Source organism: Oncorhynchus kisutch, linkage group LG12, assembly GCF_002021735.2.
Source record: "Oncorhynchus kisutch isolate 150728-3 linkage group LG12, Okis_V2, whole genome shotgun sequence".
NCBI classification, from domain to species: Eukaryota; Metazoa; Chordata; class Actinopteri; order Salmoniformes; family Salmonidae; genus Oncorhynchus; species Oncorhynchus kisutch.
In genome coordinates, this window is record NC_034185.2 from 25337081 (window position 1) to 25352119 (window position 15039).

General features: G+C 42.9%; 2 protein-coding genes across 3 annotated transcripts in view; one reads left to right on the forward strand and one right to left on the reverse strand.

Moving 5' to 3' along the window:
* The window catches only part of galnt14 (UDP-N-acetyl-alpha-D-galactosamine:polypeptide N-acetylgalactosaminyltransferase 14 (GalNAc-T14)), a 117776-nt gene extending 115582 nt beyond the window's left edge, over positions 1-2194 (reverse strand). The window contains exon 1 of the mRNA XM_031837215.1: positions 1789-2194. Coding sequence (XP_031693075.1) covers positions 1789-1920 — 132 coding nt within the window. The 5' untranslated portion in view covers positions 1921-2194. The remainder of the gene's footprint in view (positions 1-1788) is intronic.
* A 2775-nt stretch (positions 2195-4969) lies between these two features.
* Positions 4970-15039, forward strand: part of LOC109900769 (EH domain-containing protein 3) — a 38394-nt gene continuing 28324 nt past the window's right edge. The window contains exons 1-2 of one of the 2 annotated variants that reach the window (XM_020496568.2): positions 4976-5155; positions 5576-5773. In XM_020496568.2, the coding sequence (XP_020352157.1) occupies positions 5154-5155; positions 5576-5773 (200 nt within the window). In that variant the 5' untranslated portion in view covers positions 4976-5153. Of the gene's footprint in view, positions 5774-15039 lie in introns of both variants that reach the window. The other variant, XM_020496567.2, reaches the window with a different exon arrangement.

A 15039-nucleotide genomic window follows, 5' to 3' on the forward strand; every position in this document is an offset into this window, starting at 1 on the left:
CAAGATCATCTGAGACCAGCCAACTGGACAGCTGATGAAACTGAGTAGAACTTCTGTCTGGGGAAAAACTCATTCTAATTGGCTGGGCCTGGCTCCCCAGTGGGTGGACCAGGTGCCCAAGTCAAATCAAATCAAACTTTATTTGTCACATGCGCCGAATACAACATGTGTAGACCTCACTGTGAAATGCTTACTTACAAGCCCTTAACCAACAATGCTGTTCAAGAAAGAGATAAGAAAATATTTACCAAATAAACTAAAGTAAAAAATACTAAAAAGTAACACAATAAAATAACAATAACGAGGCTATATACAGGGGGTACCGATACCGAGTCAATATGCAGGAGTACAGGTTAGTCGAGGTAATTTGTACATTGAAGTGACTATGCATAGATAATAAACAGCGAGTAGCAGCAGTGTACAAAACAAATGGAGGGGGGGTTGGTCAATGTAAATAGTCCAGTGGCCATATGATTAATTGTTCAGCAGTCTTATGGCTTGGGGGTAGAAGCTGTTAAGGAGCCTTTTGGTCCTAGACTTGGTGCTCCGGTACTACTTGCCGTACGGTAGCAGAGAAAACAGTTTATGACTTGGGTGACTGGAGTCTCTGACAATTTTTGGGGCTTTCCTCTGACACCGCCTAGTATATAGCTCCTGGATGGCAGGAAGCTTGGCCCCAGTGGTGTACTGGGCCATATGCACTACCCTCTGTAGCGCCTTACGGTCAGATGCCATACCAGGCAGTGACACATCCTATGCCCTCCCAGGCTGTGCCCCTTCCCAGTCATGTGAAATCCATAGATTAGGGTCTAATGAATTAATTTCAATTGAACGGCAACTAAGTAAAATTGTTCAAATTGATGCATGTTGTGTTAATTTTTTTGTTAAGTATAAAATAGGAGTAATAAGCACAGAAATGTGTGCGCTGTAAAAGGTTACACCTTTTATGGCTATAATTGCCACTGTCTGGCTGTCTTGGTAATGGTAGATATATTTTTATTCCATCACATTATGTTCATCAGTTCACACAGGAACCACATATTACAAGTCAATTACTGAACCTCTTGAAAGGTTAATGCTGAATTTTCAGACAAGAGTAGGTTACAGAACAGAAAGACTAATAGGCATAAATCTTTGGTTATGCTTTAAATTATTTTATTGAGGCTTTAAGAAATGTATTTGAGGAATGTATTATATCAGTGTTTAATAAATTGTGTAGTAGCCTATACTTTAGTGAAACTTTTGTTCATACCAATTTAGTGAGCGTCTGACTGTTCTTTGTGAACGTGCCATTACATATATCAGATGTTTATGCAGTTATATATTCTAGGATTATTTATACAGTATCTTCGTTTCCGTTCGGAATGTACAGAAAGCGCATCTAAACCTCAATTTGCAAACTCATTATAACCAATTGAAACTGCACTTTGCAATACATACTGTATGGTATGGGATGGGATGGACACATTCAGTCAACCCGAATAAAAAAAGTTAGAAACAACTGGTTGTTGGCTTAATGTGCAAACTTCTAGAAAGCAATGTAGAGCAGAAGCCATGATACACTGTAAAGACGACACCTGAGTGGAAATTCTGACACCCTCTCGAGCCTAAATATTTTGTTTTACAGAGACACACGCAAACATAGCCTACATTTTACCTGCGCGCACTCATGCACTTGGTCCGAGTTTAGCCTGCACTATTGCTAAATGCATAGGAACTTATCTTACCTGCATGTGGGATATAGCTTAGATGCGATGATACAGGATAAGGAATGATAGTGCTGCTTACCTGTCTGTACTGTGCGTCTTTGGTGCCCAGGTCTGATACTTGCTGCCTACTTAGGAGTATCAAATACAGTAGTGCAGCAGTCCAACAAAGCACCACCAGAGCCAAAGTCAGTTTTCGAGAAAGCCGTTTCATTTTCCTATGAGTTCCTGGAGCAGATATCGCCCCTTTATTGGCGGGGCAACCTACGAGAAGCACATTTCTAGGAAAGTCGGTTCTGGAGATGTGCTTTTGCGCTCTACCCTCATTCTCTGGTTCGTCTTTTCGAACGATGCACGTCCGCTTGCTCCAGACGCGTGCACAATGACTGCCCTGGTTGCGAGATTCTCTATGACCGAACTGATAGCTAGGCTGTGCGCTATGACTCGCTGGAGCTACGAGGTACGACACTTGATGCGGTCCAGTTTGAACAAAATCAGAGGTTGGCGGGGTACCTATAATATCCGAATTGGTTTAGCACCACCTACCGTGCAAATCATAATGTACAAGGATTTGTAGTATATTCTACTTGCAATGCTTATATCAATAGAACTTGATTCGACCCAATTTAACGGATATAGTATTTAATTAATTATGTAGCCTAGTTCAGCTCCAGTTTTTTGTGTTTTTCCAGAGTTATACGGAAGCCTATTATAATACTGGTGATAACACAGGTGAGATGAGGTGTGGTTACAGAAGACTAATAGAATAGAATATAATAGAAAATAGAATCGATCTTTATCGACAATTCAGTGGGTTTGGGCATAGGCTAGGACCTACTTCTTTAGTCTTCAGATACACATGCATTCGCCACTCTGCATTTTAAACTTGTACATATTATACTGTACTTTTGATATTGTCTAATCACACTAAGATTTACTTCTAGAGGGAACTTCTAGACTTAAAAAATAAAACGCTAATGGATCACAAAACTATTGTCTAGTTACACCATCTAGTGGTAATCAGTCCTCGAATAATCCATAAACCATTATATAAACCAGTGTAGGCCTAAATGTAGTCCAGCAGGTGTCATACTGGTATGTAAGGAGAAGGATAGACACTGAGTTTACAAACATTGGGTCACCTTCCTAATATTGAGTTTCTCCCCCTTTTGCCATCAGAACAGCTTCAATTCATCGAGACATGGATTCTACAAGGTGTCGAAAGCGTTCCACAGGGATGCTGGCCAATGTTGACTCCTATGCTTCCCACAGTTGTGTTAAGTTGGCTAGTTATGCCTTGTGAGGTGGACCATTTTTGATACACAGGAGAAACTGTTGAACGTGAAAATCCCAGCAGCATTGCTGTTATTTACACACACAAACTGCCATACCCTGTTCAAAGGCACTTAATATTTTATCTTGCCCATTCACCATCTGAAGTGGAGAAGGTGGAACGTTTTAATTTCCTCAGCGTACACATCATGGACAAACTGAAATGGTCCACCCACACAGACAGCTTGGTGAAGAAGGCGCAACAGCGCCTTTTCAACCTCAGGAAGCTGAAGAAATTTGGCTTGTCACCAAAAACACTCTCAAACTTTTACATATGCACAATCGAGAGCATCCTGTCGGGCTGTATCACCGCCTGGTACGGCAACTGCTCCGACCCACAACCGCAAGGGCAAACTACCGGCCCTCCAAGACACCTATAGCACCCGATGTCAAAGGAAGGTCAAAAAGATGATCAAGGACAACAACCACTGCCTGTTCACCCCACAATCATCCAGAAGGCCAGGTCAGTACAGTTGCATCAAAGCTGCGACTGAGAGACTGAAAAACAGCTTCTATCTCAAGGCCATCAGACTGTTAAACAGCCATCACTAACATAGTGGCTGCTGCCAACATACAGACTCAAATCTCTTGCCACTTTAATAAATGTTATAAATGGAGGTATCACTAGTCACTTTAAATAACGCCCACTTTAACAATGTCTACATATCCTACATTACTCATCTCATATGTATATATTGTATTCTATACCATCTACTGTATCTTGGCTATGCTGCTAGGTCATCGCTCATCCATATATTTATATGTACATATTCTTATTCATCCCTTTACATTTGTGTGTATAAGGTAGTCGTTGGGAATTTGTTAGAATTCTTGTTAGATATTACTGCACTGTCAGAACTAGAAGCACAAGCCTTTCGCTACACTCACATTAACATCTGCTAACCATGTGTATGTGACCAATAAAATGGGATTTGTTTTGAATGGCACACATACACAATCCATGTCTCAATTGTCTCAGGGCTTAACATTCCTTCTATAACCTGTCTCCTTCCCTTCATCTACACTGATTGAATTGGATTTAACAAGTGACATCAACAATGGATCATAGCTTTCACCTGTCAGTCTATGTCATGGAAAGAGCAGGTGTTCCTAATGTTTTGTACACTCAGTGTATGTCCTACTATGGCACTGGCCTTCTACCCCCTCTCTCCAAATTTGGACAAAGCTACGACTTTTGACATCACTGTAGGCTACATTCTCCACTGTAGACCTACCATACACTTGAGACAAATTGTTGTATCCTCTCTTCAATTTGTACTTCCGTCATACCCTCCATCCTTTGTGGACTGCATCATCAGTACACCTTTTGTAAGCACTTTTGTGAACATTTGATTAAAATATTGTTTTAATTTTTTTTATAAAAAATGTATAAATACTCCAAATGACATTAGCAATATAATGTATGCGTATGTAACGGATGTGAAACGCTAGCTTAGTTAGCGGTGGTGCGCGCTAAATAGTGTGTCAATCGGTGACATCACTTGCTCTGAAACCTTGAAGTAGTGGTTCCCCTTGCTCTGCAAGGACCGCGGCTTTGTGGAGAGATGGGTAACGATGCTTAGTGGGTGACTGTTGTTGATGTGTGCAGAGGGTCCCTGGTTCGCGCCAGGGTATGGGCGAGGGACGGTCTATAGTTATACTTTTACACGTAGGCATATGAAAATGTTGACATAGTACTTTTCTATTTTTCTTGGTAATGTACGATGCATGATACAATGTAGCGATTTCGATGTTGTAATTACGCCTTGCTGGTTACTCTGTATTACCGCTAGAGGAGCACCAACAATGAGATGGATAGATTCAACTTGTCCCTCATCCGCCAATATGGCGCTGCCATCACTGCCTTCAGTCGTTGTAATACTGGGAGGGGCTTTGCCAGTAGTTGGGCATTTCCTTTCGGATCAGGTTTCGTTGTCAGACAGGCATTTAAATCTGCTGCAGTAACGAAGCCGGGGAAGCCAGTGACCGCACAACATTCTACGCAGCAGTAGGAATAGTGCTTTATTAGAGCTATTTTGTTGTTTCTTCATTTGACTCGAGAAAGGTCTATTATTTAGGACAGTATTTTGAAGCTTCAACCGCTTCAGTATTCAAATGTAAGACGAGATCACAATTTGACAGCTAAGCTTGATACGTGCATCATTTTTGGAATTCCTCTACAGCCTGAATGAAAATCGTGCATTATAGCTGTGATATGAAAATATGCATGTAGAAATGATTTAGCATCGCTAGTATGTGTCTAGTTAATTAGCTGGCTTATAGTCGTCTGAATGCATCTGTGTCTCGTGTTTGTCTTGTAAGGACTTGAGGAACGAACGCTTCCATTGAAGGATGTGTCTGCATATAGTTTGATTGAAAGGAAAAACAAACCATCTACTAAATCAATGACAAAGAGATCCTCCGAATTATTTGAATAGAAGACTAGAATAGAAATAGAAAAATAGAGATCTCTATAGAGTATAAGGTTGTCCATTATCGAATTGCATCATGTTCAGCTGGTTGGGTACCGATGACAGGAGGAAGAAGGATCCTGAGGTCTTTCAGACAGTCAGCGATGGCCTCAAGAAGCTCTACAAAACCAAATTGTTGCCATTGGAGGAACACTACAAATTCCACGAGTTCCACTCGCCCGCCTTAGAGGATGCCGACTTTGACAACAAACCCATGGTTCTCCTTGTGGGGCAGTATTCCACTGGAAAGACCAGCTTCATACGGTAGGTCTGTGTTTGAAATGTCACTAGTAGGTGCTTTGCTTGCCGGTCAGGTGGCCAAAACACTAGTGAGTTATGGTCTGATATGCAAACAGAGGGGACATGAAATGCATGGCAGACACACTGCATATTCACAGTTTGATGCAAACATGAGCTTTTATTGAACAACAAAAATGATCCAAGGGAGATAAATGTTTTAGTTTTTGGGTTGACTGGATGGTTGTCTGTGTTGCAGTTCAACCTTGGGCAGACACAGGTCAAATATTGACACAGTACTCTGACTTGAAAAGAGGGATAACACATTCCAACAGACAAAAAGGCTTTCCTGGTTATATGGCATTCATCTGGTACTGTATAGATGATTTTACACAAATATATAAGTAGATTATGGGAATCTAGTGTTATCATATGTTATTATCATTTGTGTAAAGTACTTAAGAAAAAAGTACTATTTAAGTATTCATTTTTTTTAGTATCTGTACTTTTCTTTAGTATTTTATATTTTTGACAACTTTTACTTCACTACATTCCTGAAGAAAAGAATGTACTTTTTCCTCCTTACATTTTCCCTGACACCCAAAAGTACTCGTTACATTTTAAATGCTTAGCAGGACATGAAAATTATCCAATGTTCAAGAGAACATCCCTAGTCATCCCTACTGCCTCTGATCTGGCGGACTTACTAAACACAAATGCTTTGCTTGTAAATTATGTCTGAGTGTTGGAGTGTGCCCCTTGCTATCCGTAAATAAAGAAAAAACTAGAAAATTGTGCCGTCTGGGCTGCTTAATGTAACGAATTTGAAATGATTTATGTTTACTTTGACTTTTGATACTTAAGTATATTTTTGAAATTACATTTACTTTTGGTACTTAAGTATATTTTAAACCAAATACTTTTAGACATTTACTCAAGTAGTATTTTACTGGGTGACTTTCACTTTTACTTGAGTCATTTTCTATTAAGGTACTTTAACTGAAGTATGACAATTGTGTGCTTTTTCCACCACTTGTTATTATATGGTTATAGATATCATCCCATAATTCTCATTTTATGATTACATGTTACTCTTCTCCAGCCTCTCCAACCTAATGTGTGTTTGTATATGGGAGGGGTTGGGAAAATGATCAGAGGAAATTTTTCCATCTCATATGGACTAACGCTTCGAAACACACCGACGGCGTCGTTGCGCAAAACAGTACGCAGCATCATCTGGATATGTGTGCAACAAAGTTCAACATTCACCTTCTGCTACCATTTCTGTCAAGCTGTCAAAGCATACAGTTTGACGCATACGTTCTATAAATCCAACGTATGCACCACACCGAATGCATTGAAACTGCCTCTGCAACACAATGCTGCAAGGCAAACGCAGCGTTTCATTGGAAATGAACGTAATTCTGGTGTACCAAAATGCAATGCCGCTGTCAGTGTGTTCAAAATACACTACATGTTTGTGGACACCTGCTCGTTGAACATCTCATTCCAAAATCATGGGCATTACTATGGAGTTGGTCCCCCATTAGCTTCTATAACAGCCTCCTCTCTTCTGGGAAGGATTTCCACTAGATGATGGAATATTGCTGCAGGGACTTGCTTCCATTCAGCCACAAGAGCATTAGTGAGGTCGGACACTAATGTTGGGCGATTAGGCCTGGCTCGCAGTCGGTTTTCCAATTCATCCTAAAGGTGTTCTATGGGGTTGAGGTCAGGGCTCTATGTAGGCCGGTCAAGTTATTTCACACCGATCTCGAAAAACGATTTCTGTATGGACCTCCCTTTGTGCACGGGGGCATTGTCATGCTGAAACAGGAACGGGTCATCCCCAAACTGTTGGCACAATGTTGGAAGCACAGACTCTTCTAGAATGTCATTGTATGCTGTTGGCACTATGCATTGGGGCAGGTATCGTTTCTCCTGGAATCTGCCAAACCCAGATTAATCCGTCGGACTGCCAGATGGTGAAGCGTGATTCATCACCCCCAGAGAACACGTTTCCACTGCTCCAGAGTCCAATGGCAGTGAGCTTTACACCACTCCAGCCGACACTTGGCATTGTGCATGGTGATCTTAGGCCTGTATGCAGCTGCTCGGCCATGGAAACCCATTTCATGTTGCTCCCGGTGAATAGTTCTTGCGCTAACTGCTTCCAGAGACAATTTGGAACTCGGTAGTGAGTGTCACCCGCTACCCACTTCAGCACTCGTGGTCCCATCCTGTGAGCTCGTGTGGCCTACCACTTCACGGCTGAGCCGCTGATGCTCCTAGACGTTTCCACTTCACAATACAGCACTTACAGTTGACTGAGGCAGCTCTAGCAGGACATCCATTTTGCAAACTGACTTGATGGAAAGGTGGCATCCTATGACATTCTACTGCCAATGTTTGTCTATGGAGATTGCATGGCTGTGTGCTCGATTTTATACACCTGTCAGCAACGGGTGTGGCTGAAATAGCCGAATCCACACATTTTAAGTGGTGTCCACATAATTGTGGTATATATAGTGTATATCTTCTCTTATTTTACACTAATTAGCTGCATCAATTTTCCCTTGTAGTCACAGCCCAAACACAGGAATGTCAGCTACTCCAATGATTTGTCTGCAAACTTGTCCATGACCATCAAACAGATCATGTTTCCATGCTAAATTCCAACATTTCCCTATGGACTGCTTAATGGTATTCCGACCATCCCACTTAGTGCTCATCAAAGGAATACAAGGGCAGATGCAAAAACATTGGACCTAAAAGCAAGTGTTATGGTCTCTCTGAGCCTATGACGAAGCACACTTTGTTTTGAAGATGGGAGGCTAGAATTAAATCAAGCTTCCATGCAGTGAAGGTCACTCATTTGATCTAATAACGGTCACCATGACTGCCAGCCAAACATGCCAAATATAGGACAAACACTTTAACTGAACTATGAATTAAATAAAACATTTTACCCCCAGAGTAACAACATGGGAACTCTATGCATGTCTAGACTTTAACCACTGAACACTTTTCTTTCCTAACATGCAACAATTTCAAAAACGTTACTGTTACAGTCCATGTAAGGAAATCAGTCAATTGAAATAAATTCATTAGGCCCAAATCTATGGATTTCCATATGCATCTGTTGGTCACAGATACCCAGAGCATGGGTCAGAAAATCAGTCAGTATCTGGTGTGACCACCATTTGCCTCATGCAGCGTGACACATCTCCTTTGTATAGAGTTGATCAGGCTGTTGACTGTGGCCTGTGTAATGTTGTCCCACTCCTCTTCAATGGCTGTGCGAAGTTGCTGGATATTGGCGGGAACTGGAACATGCTGTCGTACATATCGATCCAGAGCATCCCAAACATAATCAAGGGTGACATGTCTGGTAAGTATGCAGGCCATGGAAGAACTGGGACATTTTCAGCTTCCAGAAATTGTGTACAGATCCTTACGACATGGGGCCGCGCATTATCATGCTGGAACATGAGGTGATGGCGGCGGATGAATGGCACGACAACAGGGCTCAGGATCTTGTCAGTGTATCTCTGTGCATTCAAATTGCCAATGATAAAATGCAATTGTGTTCGTTGTCTGTTGCTTATGGTTGCCCATACCATAACCCCACCGGCACTGTGTTCACCATGTTGGCATCAGCAAACCACTTGTCCATTCGACGCCGTACACACTGTCTGCCATCTGCCTGGTACAGTTGAAACCGTGCACACTTCTCCAGCGTGTCAGTGGCCATCAAAGCTGAGCATTTGCCCACTAAAGTCAGTTACGATCACAAACTGTAGTCAGGTTAAGACCCTGGTGAGGACGACGAGCACGCAGATGAGCTTCCCTGAGATGGTTTCTGGCAGGTTGTGCAGGAATCATCTGTCTGAGTGGCTGGTCACAGATGATCCCACAGGTGAAGAAGCCAGATGTGGAGGTTCTGGGCTGATGTGTTTATACGTGGTCACCGGTTGTGAGGCCAGTTGGACGTACTGCCAAATTCTCTAAAATTATGTTGGAGGTGGCTTAGAGAAATGAACATTACATTATTTGGCAACAGCTCTGGTGGACATTCCTACAGTCAGCATGCTAAGTGCACACTCCCTCAAAACAAAAATATGTTGCATTTTGTTGTGTGTCCCCAGCACAAAGTTCACACGTGTAATGATCATGCCACACCTGTCAGGTGGATAGATTATCTTGGCAAAGGAGAAATGCTCGCTAACAGGGATGTAAACAAATTTGTGCACAAATTTTGAGAGAAATAGGCTTTTTGTGTGTATGGAACATTTCTGGGATCCTTTGTTTCAGCTTATGAAACATGGAACCAACATTTTACATGTTGCGTTTATATTTTTGTTCAGTGTATAATGAACTAAAATCAGATATATATGCTGTATGGGCATATAAAAGGCAGAAAGTAGTTGAACCTCTTCTGTGTTGAGATGTGTAGCCTAGTAACCTTTTCCTGCTCTCTACTTGTATCATTGCCTTTGTGACGTGTTTCCACATCAAACTTTACCAGTGAGACTAAGTGCATCCCTCTTGCTGTGCAGTAATGCCAGAGCATGCTAGTATTTCTCCTGCCATCCTAAGACCAATGGTGAGATGCAGTCTTCTGGTGTCACTGATAAACCCTGCTGTCTCCAACCCTCCAATCCGTTCCGTTATTGCTATAGCAACTTATAGTCACTAATAGTTTCCAGAGCGACTAGTCCAGGAGTTATAGAGAGGCAAGTGCGAGACATCAGTCTGGAATCATGTAGAGAATGCCCCTGGCCACGGAAAGCACTTACTGTGTAGGATCAGGTTGTAAGGTCTGAAAAGCTTTGGGGCACTTCCTAAATGAGCTATTAGCTTTAGGTTGTAGTACTTATTTGCAATCAAGTAATCATACCGCGGTTATGTAATTGAATAGCAGGAGATGAGTAGAGCTTTGTTCTCATGCTTTTGCATATGTGGGTGAGAATGACAGCTGGCTGTGGGTCTGTTGGTAGGGTTCTGTCTCAATCTGGCAAAATGAGGGATCTTAATTAGGCAGTCCTTTGAAATCCACAGTGAAACTAAAACAAATCAAAATCAAATCGAAAGTTATTTGTCACATGCCCTACCGAATACAACAGGTGTAGACCTTATAGTGACCTTATAGTGTTAATTAAGTAAAACATTTTTTTTGAGTACTTAAACAACAGCAGTAAAATAACAATAGCGATTCTGCAGTATATACAGGGGGTACCGGTACAGAGTCAATGGGCGGGGGCACCGGTTAGTCGAGGTCATTTAGGTAATGTGTACATGTAGGTAGAGTTAAAGTGACCATGAATAGATAATAAACAGAGAGTAGCAGCAGTGTAAAAGAGGGGTCTGGGTAGCCCTTTGATTAGCTGTTTAGGAGTCTCATGGCTTGGGGGTAGAACAGTCTGACTAGGGTGGCTAGAGTCTTTGACAATTTTTAGGCCCTTCGTCTGACTCCGCCTGGTATGGAGGTCCTGGATTGGCAGGAAGCTTGGCCCCAGTAAAGTACTTGGCTGTACACACTACCCTCTGTAGTGCCTGCGGTCGGATGGCGAGCAGTTGCCACACCAGGCAGTGATGCATCCAGTCGGGATGCTCTCGATGGTGTAGCTGTAGAACCTGAGGACCCATGCCAAATCTTTTCAGTTGTCTGAGGGGGACCATGATAGTTTGTTGGTGATGTGGACACCAAGGAACTTGAAGCACTCAACCTGCTCCACTATAGCCCCGTCGATGAGAATGGGGGCGTGCTCGGTCCTCCTTTTCCTGTAGTCCACAATCATCTCCTTTTGTCTTGATCACGTTGAGGTAGAGGATGTTGTCCTGGCACTACATGGCCAGGTCTCTGATCTCCTCCCTATAGGCTGTCTCATCGTTGTCGGTGATCAGGCCTACCACTGTTGTGTCATCTGCAAACTTGATGATGGTGTTGGAGTTGTGCCTGGCCATGCAGTCATGAGTGAACAGGGAGTACAGGAGGGGACTGAGTATGCACCCCTGAGGGGCGCCTGTGTTGAGGATCAGCATGGCAGATGTGTTGTTACCTACCCTTACCACTATCGTGTTGAACGCTGAGCTGTAGTCAATGAATAGCATTCTCACATAGGTGTTCCTTTTGTCCAGGTGGGAAAGGGCAGTGTTGAGTGCAATAGAGATTGCATCATCTGTGCATCTGTTGGGGCAGTATGCAAATTGGAGTGGGTCTAGGGTTTCTGGGATAATGGTGTTGATGTGAGCCATGACCAGCCTTTTAAAGCACTTCATGGCTACTGACATAAGTGCTATGGGCCAGTAGTTATTTAAGAAGGTTACCTTAGTGTTCTGGGCACAGGGACTATGGTGGTCTGCTTGAAACATATTGGTATTACAGACTCAGTCAGGGACAGGTTGAAAATGTCGGTGAAGACACTTTCCAGTTGGTCAACGCATGCTCTGAGTACACATCCTAGTAATCCGTCTGGCCCTGCGGCCTTGTGAATGTTGGCCTGTTTAAAGGTCTTACTCACACAGTCGTCCGGAACAGCTGATGCGCTCATGCATGTTTCAGTGTTACTTGCCTCGTGTTTCAGTGTTACTTGCCACAGCTCGCGGCTGTGCTTCCCTTTGTAGTCTGTAATAGTTTGCAAGACCTGCCACATCCAACGAGCATTGGAGGCGTTGTAGTATGATTCTATCTTAGTCCTGTATTGACGCTTTGCCTGTTTGATCGTTTGTCGGAGGGCATAGTGGGATTTCTTATAAGCTTCTGGGTTAGAGTCCCGCTCCTTGAAAGCGGCAGCTCTACCCTTTAGCTCTGTGCGATGTTTCCTGTAATCCATGGCTTCTGGTTGAGGTGTGTACGTACGGTCACTGTGGGGACGACGTCATCAATGCACTTATTGATGAAGCTAGTGACTGATGTGGTGTACTCCTCATTGCCATCGGAAGAATCATATTCCAGTCTATTCTAGTAAAACAGTCCTGTAGCTGAGCATCTGCTTCATCTGACCACTTGTTTTATTGACCGAGTCGATGGTGCTTCCTGCTTTAGTTTTTGTTTGTAAGCAGATATCAGGAGGATAGAATTATGGTCAGATTTGCCAAATGGAGGGCGAGGGAGAGCTTTGTATGTGTCTCTGTGTGTGGAGTAAAGGTAGTCTAGAGTTTTTGTCCCTCTGGTTGCACATTTAGCATGCTGGTATAAATGAGGTAAAATAGATTTAAGTTTCCCAGCATTAAAGTCCCCGGCCACTAGGAGCGCCACCTCTGGATGAGCATTTTCCTGTTTGCTTATGGCCATATACAGCTAATTGAGTGTGGTCTTAGTGCCAGCATCGGTTTGTGGTGGTAAATAGACAGCTACGAAGAATATAGATGAAAATCCTCTTGGTAAATAGCGTGGTCTACAGCTTATCATGAGATACTCTACCTCAGGCGAGCAAAACCTTGAGACTTCCTTAGATTTCGTGCATCAGCTGTTGTTTACAAATAAACATAGACCACCTCTTACCAGACGCCACTGTTTTATCCTGCCGAAAAAGCGTAAAACCCGCCAACTCTATGTTATTAATGTTGTCGTTCAGCCACGACTCTGTGAAATATAAGATATTACAGTTTTTAATGTCCCGTTGGTAGGATATACACGTGATCGTAGTTTGTCTATTTTTTTCTATTGATTGTACATTTGCTAATAGGACCGATGGTAAAGGGAGATTACACACTCACCATCGGATCCTTACAAGGCACCCAGACCTTCGTTCCTGATATCTCTGTCTCTTTCCCCTACGAATGACAGGGATGAGGGCTTTGTCGGATGTCTGAAGTAAATTCTTCCCATTCCTCGGTAAAGAAAAAGTATTCCTCCAGTACGGGGTGAGGTAATCGCTGTCCTGGTATCTAGAAGCTCTTTTCAGTCATAAGACACAGTGGCAGAAACATTATGTACAAAATAAGTTACAAATAATGCGAAACAACACACAATATCACAATTGTTTAGGGGATCGTAAAACAGCCTCCATCTCCTCTGGCGCTATTATAACATTCTGTAACCAGACGTGGTCGTGGTCCCTTGGTACAGACAGAGAGAGAAATCCCTGAAATGTCTCTCTGGTTGCGATTGTACCAGGCTTACGCTGAATTCCAGGTATACCAATCCCTGGACAAGACTGGATTGGCTATGGATCACAGTTCCCCGGATAAAAATCTTTCTCATCTCTGGAAGCTTTTAATATAATTATACTGATTATTTTTGTTGCTTGTGCACTCTATAGTTTACTTTGCTAAATCATATTTTGAAGCATCATAAAGCACTGACAAATCATTTATGCTGAATCCCAGCCATATATGTCTTTTTCAAAAAGTTGGAAATGTTTGAATATTTAATCAGCTACGGTTCAGCACTGACCAAGTGAGGTGATGGCTTTGTGTTGGTTTCCTATTCTGCCTCTGACGGTCATGGTTCAGTCCATTGTCAAGAGTTTCCAGAGCTAGCCTCTCTAATGGCTTGGGGATAGAGGAAACTGAGAGGTGGACTGGGGCTAGTGTGGCTACTCTCCATTTCTCTGTGGTTTGTGCCCTATGTGAGGCCACTGTCCTGCAGGGTAGGGCCATAGGCAGCGTCTTCAGTTTCCTGTGGTGCATTATTCATAGAGGATGTGCCTATGTGGAGGCAGCAAGCAGCAGCGGCTGCAGTAGGAAAAGTGGCAGTGAAAGAGCCAGGCCTGTGTGTGTGTGTGTGTGTGTGTGTGCTGACTCCTCAGTCCTAAGTGTCATGAAAGCACACAGGCTTAGCTCTTTCCTCTCTAGTCTGTTTCCAAACACACACGCGTGCACACACACATACACACGCACGCACACACACACTTGCACACACACAAGGTCATTCATTAACGTTGCCATCATGATGGACATAACACAGTCCCTCTGCCTCCCTTCATCTCACCGAAGCCTCAGTGGCAGAGCTGTGGGAAGTAGGCTTGGGCGGTATACCGTTTATACCGCGGGGTATTTCGGAATAACGACGGTATGATTTTAAATGCAATAAATAACAATAATAAGACTTTTTTTTTTTAAATGCGGGGGGTTGGGGGCACCAACGTCTCACGGGGGCTGCGGGGGTGCCTGCTACGCCACTCCTTAGAACTATAAGTTAACTGGAACAATTCTAAGATGTGTCAAATAAAGGATATGCAGCTCAGGGCTCCAGCTATTCATTTGGTTTGCTAACTATCTAGCGAAGTAGCTAGATGTCAAGACCAAGCTTCTTGGTGATAGTAGAGACATTTAATCCCCACTTG